The 9,365-nt window shown below is 40.1% G+C and overlaps 1 protein-coding gene across 2 annotated transcripts; it reads left to right on the plus strand.

Annotated features, from left to right (window-relative positions):
• The first annotated feature begins 675 nt into the window (after positions 1-675).
• e2f7 (E2F transcription factor 7) lies at positions 676-9,320 on the plus strand. 2 transcript variants are annotated; one of them, XM_077544737.1, is made up of 13 exons: positions 676-869; positions 1,279-1,361; positions 1,485-1,775; positions 1,848-2,007; positions 2,088-2,321; positions 3,969-4,124; positions 4,211-4,345; positions 4,415-4,567; positions 4,637-4,721; positions 5,729-6,029; positions 7,652-7,745; positions 7,827-8,134; positions 8,215-9,320. In XM_077544737.1, the coding sequence occupies exons 2-13, from the start codon at positions 1,302-1,304 to the stop codon at positions 8,365-8,367; spliced, it is 2,130 nt and encodes a 709-aa protein (XP_077400863.1). In that variant the 5' UTR covers positions 676-869; positions 1,279-1,301; the 3' UTR covers positions 8,368-9,320. The 2 variants fall into 2 exon arrangements, with proteins under 2 accessions (XP_077400863.1, XP_077400864.1); XM_077544738.1 differs by having other exon boundaries at positions 7,652-7,739.
• The last annotated feature ends 45 nt before the right edge of the window (positions 9,321-9,365 follow it).

The raw sequence follows: 9,365 nt of genomic DNA on the forward strand, positions 1-9,365 counted from the left end.
GCTGAAAACAAAATCATTGGGACCCCCTCACCACACTCTTGGGGGCTTGCACGTCGCAAGAATCACGACAAAGGCAGGCAAAATTCTCTCGGACCCTCCACTTGGGTCACCACCTCTCTTTTCAGGCTCCCTTCCTCAGGTCAGCGCTATCGAACTATGCACACTAAAACCAGCAGACATTCCCATAGCTTATTCCCTCTTGCTATAACAGGTGACAATAATAATAATAATAATAATGATGATGAAAAAGTGCAATGATGCTCTTTGCTCATTGAAAAGCATTGTTCTTTTGATCCTTGTAATTTGATTCGTGAGGATTATTTTGAGTTGAAAATGTGATGAAATAATGTTTGACTACAATCTGCAATACGTTTGTATTCACCGTGTAAAGGAAGCATTTGCATTGCGGAAATATCAGAAATGTCCGGATGTTGTCCATATGTTACGCAATCTTATGAGACCTCTTCTCCCTTCTCAAGCTTTGAGGCAGCGCGCCTGTTGCCCCGCCAACACAACTCTCAAGAGGCGTGGTCGATAGTTCGCATCCATTGGTAGAAACCTTGAAGAGCTGGCAAGTACGGCCTCTCTCATTGGCTGACATTTATGCGACGTCACCCCAGGCGATACTCTGATTGGCCGGCCGGCGCCAGATGTCGAAGAGCGCCAGAAAGCAAGCTTGAGCGGGTGATGTCTCCACAGGACAGTGCAGAAATTCCTCCACCGGAATAAGTAGTGGGGTGGATGGCCACTTATTTTAAAGAGGGAAAATTAGCTGCGATGGCGGCTTGACGAGAGGAATCCACGACGCCGACTTTCCGGGACCGAGTCGAAGTGGATCGTTTAGCTTTTATAGCTAAAATAGCGGCAAGGTGGGCATATTTTCAGCTTTGAACGCCTGATTTGAGTTTGGACTAGGCGCCAATGTTATATACCTATCCAACAATATCGACTATTGAAAGATATTATCTACCTTACTTTCTTGTATGTATTAAATGCGAAGCTGCAGTAGAAATGGCGTTTTTATGAGTCATTATGGCAACTAGATCGTAGATGTTACATTTAAATGTGTGAGATCAAAGTGCTGATAAACACGCCAGATCAATTTATATGCTGTGAAGGAGTAATTCCAAGTACTTATTTACAATGGTGATCGTTTAAGTTTGGATAAGAAAGCCACTACAAGTAACTAGTTATCTTAGCGCCAAATTAAGCTGCCCTCTTAGGAGTTTTTTTTTTTTTTTACCACCTATTGATAGTCTTGTTTGTACTGTAATGCAGATTCCCCCTCCAAAAAGAAGAAAATGGAAGTTGAATGTCTTGCACTGAAGGATCTCACAAGTTCAAGGAAAAGTGAACAGAAGGTAAGACTGCCAGATAAAAGTTAAAGTGGGCAAGTTAGAAAAGTGCTTCCATATAAGGAAATTGAGAAAACACTACACTAACAGCACTTAAACAGTAACATTTGAAAATGGTCTCTGTTACAGGAAAATATATTCACAGTTTGGAGGAAATCCACCCCGACGCAGTCTACCGAGCCATGCGTACCCGTGACGAAGCGGAAAGGCGGCACCCCGGACTCGGTCCACGTCACCCCGATCAAACATGCCACTGAGGCCGAGCCCTGGTCGCCCACAGCCAACCTGAAGATGCTGATCAACGCCGCCAGTCCTGACATCCGAAACCGCGAGATGAGAAAAGTGCTTTTTAGGCCCATAGAAAACGAATCGGAAAGTGCGGCTATAGCCAAAGACGATGGCGAGGTGGCTGAGGACCAGGTGAAAGATTGATGTAGAACGTCATCAAAACCGTGACCTAAAGCTGAAGCCTGACATAAAATTTTCTTCCAGTTTGAAACAGTGGAAGAGGACGACGACGCCGAGAAGAAGCCGAGCAGGAAGCAGAAGAGCTTGGGTTTGCTGTGCCAAAAGTTCCTGGCTCTCTACCCGGATTATCCGGCACACGACCATCTAATTTCGATCTCCCTGGATGAGGTGGCAAACAGCCTGGGTAAGAACCACCTCCCGTTTTTGTGCGTGTGTATTATAACATTTTTCAAATTCAAAATGTGCTCTGGCCATGCCTGTCAGGGGTGGAGCGGCGGCGCATCTATGACATCGTCAACGTGCTGGAGTCCCTCATGATCGTCGGCCGCAAGGCTAAGAACAGCTACACGTGGCACGGCCGCCTGCGCCTGGAGACCACGCTGCAGGAGCTGCAGCGTCGAGGCCGCCAGCAGGGCTACCACCGGCAGATGGAGCTCGCCGCCAGGGAGGCCGGGCGGAGCCAGGAGGGCGACGGCGGGGAGGACGACAACGGCCACGGTAAGAATTTCTTTTCTTTGGTCCTTCCTCGGGTCTCCTGACGGCCTCACGACTCTGGCTGGAAGTGTTCGATTTAGGTGAACGGTTCGGGATTTTTTAATAGGTTTTAGGTGAGCTAATGAATTCGCACACACACACGCACATACACATACTCACCCACATGCAAAAAAAAAAGAGAGCAATGATAATGACATGTCAAATCGGTAAAATTACCGAATGAACAATACTGAGCTCTCCAGAAAAAAAAAAAAGAATGAATGTGTCCTGGATAAAAGATTTTGCAAGAGGAACTTATTAACCCTCCCTCTCTGCCTTTATTACGCTTATGTTGGTGAGTGAGGTGTAATAAGTTCCAACAAATTAACCATTTTTGTTAACAAGAGTATGAAAAAATTTGATATAAATTTGTGATTAATCGTGAGTTAACTAGTGAAGTCATGCGATTAATTACGATTACAAATTTTAATTGCCTGATGCCCCTAATTTTTAATATCTTTTCTTTTTCTTTTTTTTTAAATACATAGTTTTATTTTTAATAAGCTTTTTTTTCATAAGGCGATTACATTTTTTAATCGTAATTAATCGCATGATTTTACTAGTTAACTCACGATTAATTACAGATTTTATATCTGTTCTAATACAATAAAAAAATTCTAGGTTTTCATAACTCTTGTTAACAAAAGTGGGAAAAAAATGTTAAACTAATAGAATTAGATCAAATAAATTGTTGACGTCTATAGCCGTCAATGGCAGTGAATGAGTTAATCTTATAATAAACTTGCTGAGTAGTTTGCTTTTTTAGTTGTATTTAGAGTTAGATTCTTCTCTTCATCCTTGTATGAGTATTGTTGTTTTAATACAATAAAAAAATGTAGGTTTTCCTACTGTTGTTAGGAAAAGTGGGAAAAAAATGTTAAACTAATAGAAAGTTCAAATGAATTTTTGACGTCTATAGCCGTCAATGGCAGTGAACGAGTTAAACAAAATCTTCATCCCAAATGTAGTGTGTGCAAATGGGCAAAGCCGGTAATAGTCCTATTTAGCCATATGAAATATAATACACTGATGACCTTCTGTGTTTTATAACAGAGCCGCTGCAGCATCTGCGCACGATAAGCACTGAAGGCCAGGACCCGGCTTTACATAAATGAATAAAACAGTGTGCCACTTACAAGCCGTAATAAGGTTTTATATTTGTTTATGTGCTTTACAGCGAAATGGGTGCACATGTCAGCAACGATATCCATTTTACAAATTTTAATTGCCTGATGCCCCTAATTTTCAATAATCTTTTCTTTTTATTTTTATTAATATATTTTTTTATTTTTAATAATCTTTTTTTTTTTTAAGGAAAAGATTATTAAAAATTAGGGGCATCAGGCGATTACAATTTTTAATCGTAATTAATCGCATGATTTGACTAAGTTTTCATACTCTTGTTAAGAAAAGTGGGAAAAAAAATGTTCAACTAAAAAAATGTTCAACTAATAGAAAGTTAAAATAAGCTCCTCTAAGCTTAAAACCCACCATAGCTGCGTGGTTTCCATGGCAAACATGCCTCAAAAATCTAAGACTCTTAATTCTTCTTACTACTGTACCTACTACCTTCCTCCCTATTTGACAATTTTATCCGCATGTCGTCCGCAGCGTCTGGAAACAGGAAAGACAAATCCCTGCGCATCATGAGCCAAAAGTTCGTCATGCTCTTCCTGGTGTCCAAGTCGCAGACTGTCACTCTGGAAGCAGCGGCGAAAGTTCTCATTGAGGAGAGTCAGGACTCGTCCAGTCACAGCAAGTACAAAAGTGAGCACCGGCGCTGCTGTGTTGATTTGGTTTCTTTATTTTGTAAAAAAATAAATAAATAAATGAAACACGCGTGTGTCTTTCAGCCATGGTGCGGCGTCTCTACGATATCGCTAATGTGCTGACCAGCCTGGGCCTCATAAAGAAAGTGCATGTGCGAGACGAGCGAGGCAGGAAGCCGGCTTTTCGATGGTTGGGACCGGTGGATTTTAACAATTCCGGTGCGTATCTCGGACTTAGCGATCGTCAAGCTTCTACTGTGTAACACATTATCTCTTTATCTGCTACAGCTGGTTCTGTTGTGGGCGTCACCCTGCCTGAAGGTCAGGACCTCAGGAAAGCCAAGATGGCACGCCACGCCTCTTTTAACCTCATCCCCACGTCTGTGGCCATCCAGCGGCGGATCTGCTCGGCGCCGAGCAGCCCGTGCACGGACGTGAACGGTGAGCGATGCTTCTTTGGCGTCGCGTCTTGTAAACGAGGGTGAGCTCATCGCAATTTTTCTCACGCAGGGTTTGCGCCTCAGCCGCTGGATTATTCCATCAAGATGGGAGCCGGCGAAGCAGTCTGTCGACTGGAGTTTGGAAATCACAATGGGTGAGTTCTACAGCTATAAATTACACATGAACTCATTCACTGCCGTTGACGGCTATAGACGTCAAAAATTCATTTAAACTATTTCTATTAGTTGAACTTTTTTTCCCCACTTTTGCTAACAAGAGTATGAAAACCTAGAAAAAAAAAAATTGTAAATTTCAAACAGATATAAAATTTGTGATTAATCGTTAGTTAACTAGTGAAGTCATGTGATTAATTACAATTAAAAAATGTAATCGCCTGACGGGCCTAATTAAAAAAATATATATGAAAAAAAAGGGGCGTTTAATCGTAATGATAATGATAATTTTATATCTGTTATGAATGAACAAAAAATTATAGGTTTTCATAAAAAAAATTAAACTAATAGAAATAGTTCACATGAATTTTTGACGTCTATAGTCGTCAATGGCAGTGAATGAGTTAATCAGCAAATGATGAGAACAGCAGCAGACTGTGAGTTTAATGTTTTGTTTTTATATCAGTGCATTTTAAGATTTGATTTTATGGTGGTTTTTCATTCATTTTTAAAGAAATATTATTATATAAAAATGTAGTTTTAATTTGTGTGATAATGGCATTTATTTGGTGACAGTTCTGGGGGGGGGGGACTGCAATAAATAAATTAGCTATTTTCTGTATGTTTGAGTAAAAGGACAATTTTGTTGTATTCTATAACCTTATTGCCAACACGACTCACAAACACAAATATTTATATATAATATAATATAATATAATTTATATATGTATTCCAAATGCAAATGTTAAAAATACCCCCAAAAGTTCTGTTTTTTCCCCCTGGCTATTAATTTTTAATTATTTATATAATGAAAATATAAATACAAATGGAATTTATAAACAGTCGTATTCCAATAATATGGTTAATTGATTTTTTATTTTTATTTTATCTAGTCATAGTTTCTGAAGGCAGAAATAAAAAGTGTCCAAATAAAATCCACAATACTTAATGTCATGTTGCTGGTTTGACGCTTCCCGTTACTCCGCAGAAACCCGGCTTCGTCTTCCACGCAGCCCACCCTGCTGGTCCCGGCCTTGCACCCGGAGCAGCTCTTTACTCTGTCCTCATCAGCCCCCTGCCTGGCCTACCAACCCGGCCTGTCCCAGGCCTCCGTGGTCATGTTGTACAAGCAGCCCTACGTGATCAGCAAGGCCAACGGCGCCGCCGAGGGCCCCGGGTCGCCAAGGGAGGAACCCACAGAGGGGAAGAAGAGATGGAGAGAATCCGTGGAGGAAGAGGAGGTTGTGGCGGTCAAGAAAAGTCTATCTGGTTTTGAGCGAGGACAGGAGGTGAGCCATAAACTTGCATAAACTAAAACCGATTTTATTTCATTTTCAGCAGGTGTGAGCCCAATAAAGCATATTGAAATGGCCTGCTTGCCAATAGGTGGCTGCAATTACCTTTAGTATGACTATTAGTGTTGTGAAATGTGAATCTATTCATTCTGACACATTTTTGCATCACCATTTTTTTTTTTTTTAATAAAATACATATCCGACTAAACATTTTAGTTGAACGGTTAATGGGGGAAAAAAGGCCATATAAATCTAAATAAAAGAAGAAGTACAAATGCAATTTAATACGCTACATTAGCATAGTGGATCATTTTTTTTTTTAAATTTTTTATTAAACAGACACCTGAAATATATGCCTTAAGCATTTGTACAAACACAATGTTAACAAAGTCTTTTTGCAATACAAGGAAATTATAACTATACTGTATAATAACAATTAATTAACTTGATATATTAGTTAAATCTTTTTTATGGTCTCTGAAATGTATGCCTTACCGCTAATAAACATTTGTACATTATCACACTATACTGTTCGGATATAATTAAAATAACAAAAAAATATATGTAATTTTTTTATTTCTCTATAATTCATCTCTCTTTAATGCTTTATACTCTCTACAGTTGAGGCCAGCCACAACAATCTGATTGTACCTTTTAATATAATTCTCATTGCTACACTACAGAATAGGGGCGTTAGAAAAAATCGATTTGGCAATATATCGCGATATTACAGCGCGCAATTCTCGAATCGATTTCGATACGCGGCCGAATCGATTTTTAACTCTTTCACTGCCAGACGTTTTCAGAAACGGGTTGTCGCCAGTGCCAGCCGATTTAAGCATTTTGACTGATCTTTCAAGGTCCACAGAAAAGGTTGTTTGGAAACACACATACTATCAAATGAAAGATTGGACTCTCATCTTTCATCAGAAAAAAAAGTTTGTTTCTACCTTATTCCGTTTTTCAGTTATCAACAATAGAAAATGGTTAGTTTCACCTCTGTTTTGAAACAAACATCTTTTAACGTCTTTGGCACTCCTCCGTAGGATTTTACTAAACGTTATTTAACGTTTTTGGCAGTCAAAGAGTTAAACATCAATTTTTTATAGGAATATTCAACAAAACGTCTTACTTAGGGTTAGTATTCACACATAAAGCATGAAAGAATATTATATTAATAGAATATTAAGCCTTAATATTTTTATTTCAGTGCTGTTCAAACATGAAACAGACTGCAACCTGTTTGTTAAATGCAGTGGCTCACTTATAAGCCTGAATTTTCAGATAAATAAATACATTTTCATACAAATCTTACAGTGTACATGTACAAGTTTACTGAGTAGTATTTTCTAATTTTGAGAGAAAAATAAAATCGTAATTAATTTATAGATTCGTATCGGGATTAATTAATTTAAAAAAAAAGGGATTAATCGGTATCGAATCGCCAGATACTAGGCAATTCACGCCCCTACTACACAATATTAATAGTATTGAAAAAGATTTTGACTAATACATTGATCAGAACTATTACTTTCCTTCTGCGGCTCAATTATGCATACAATTAGTAGGGACTGACATCCATTGAATAATTGAGTCCATCACTGTTTATCTCTCAGCAAACTCAAAGCAGCATGTCAGAAGCGTCGGATGAGAACGCCAATGGCACGCAGGCGTCACACTACCTCTATGTGCCAAACAATACAGGTAAAGGTAAAGCCTCCTCATTATGACCACACAATGTCTTTAATATACAAAACAGATTACTAAGATGAATTTTGCATTTTTTTGCAGGTCTGAAAAGCCTCAACTTCCTGCTCCCCTCCGGCCAGCCCTCAGCCCACCTCCCCACCGGTACCATCCCCCCGCTGGCGCTGCCCTACGTGCTGGTGCCGTCTACCGCCATTTCCCACTACCCCCTTCAGGGCTCAGACAGCCAGGTGGGTTTCAACCTGCCTGCGCACTTCATGGTGGCGGCGGCGCCTTACAGCCTGGCGCCAGAGCTTGGCCAGGTGTCGCCTGTTCTATCACCTTCCACTCCGGAACAGGGCAACCAGTGTACCACAGGGGTGGCGCATCCTACACCCAAACCGCGACCACTGGTAAAGGCCACCCACCCACAAAAATTCAAATCGGGCTCGCAAATCGAAAAGGATTAGCTAATCTGATTGTGGTTTTACAGACTCCGCACACTCCAAAGGAGATCCCAGCACCCGCCTCCAAGGCTTTCTTCCAGACTCCGGGCACCGCGGAAGGTGTCAGCGCAGCACCCGCAGGCCGAAAGCGGGGATCGGCACAGAGGAGGCTGGACATCAGCCAGCCTTCCCCTTGTTAGACATCTGACACTACCAATGAGCTATAAATATAAAGCCTTACAGGTGATATTTAAAGTTAGGGAATGAAATTACAGTGATTTGCAAATTTGGTCATTAGTTGTTTTGTACTCAGGACAAATCCACGTCAAACCTTTTTTACTTCTCTATACATCTTCCATAGACTGATCAATAATTTATTAGGCGTTAAAACAAACAATATGCCATGTTCTGAGTGAAGCAGGGCCACCCTGTGGTAGGTATTTGCCACTACAAGTTTTAAAGTCTTTTCTTTTTCCTTTCTCAAATTTGAAATCAAATGACTTTCACCCCTAATCACACATGCTTAATAATTCCTATTTATGTTTTTAGTTAATATATATTTACTACATGGACTGTAACAGAATACTTGAAGCACTAAGTATGTTTTTGGACAGGAATGTGTTATTGGCTCAATTTATTTCAGACATTACTGTGAAGGTAGAGTCATGAAAAAAAGCCAGTTTTCATCCAATACTTGTGTGGCTGTGTGTGTTCTGTGAATTGGCAACTGTTATGTTTCAGAGTTCAGCATGACTTGCTGATGCATTCAAGTACTTGAATTCTTGTGACTTTTACCATAGAGGTATTTTGCAGAACTGTAAGAGTACTGTAAAGAGAAGAGTTTTCGGTAATGCGAAACAAAACAAAAAACACATGAGCTGATACATTTGCGAGATAAGTGCCTTTTAAGGGTTGTTGTTTTATATTTTCAGTTTCCCCGGCACATTTTTCTTCAGATTGTTTATGGAAGTTACCATGGTAACCCCTTGGCCTCTCTCTGCCAAAATAACGGTGCTATATGTATTGACTGACCAATCCACTGTGAAACATTCAGGAGGCCACACCAAAGCGTGCACAGACAACCCACACTCATTTGTGTTCATTCGTGTACAGTTGTTATTGTTGTTTACATTGTATAAAATATACAAACGCTTTTGTGTTGCGACATGCTTGTTTTACTGTTATATTGCACTGTTAG

This window comes from Vanacampus margaritifer, chromosome 15 (genome assembly GCF_051991255.1).
Source record: "Vanacampus margaritifer isolate UIUO_Vmar chromosome 15, RoL_Vmar_1.0, whole genome shotgun sequence".
NCBI classification, from domain to species: domain Eukaryota; kingdom Metazoa; phylum Chordata; class Actinopteri; order Syngnathiformes; family Syngnathidae; genus Vanacampus; species Vanacampus margaritifer.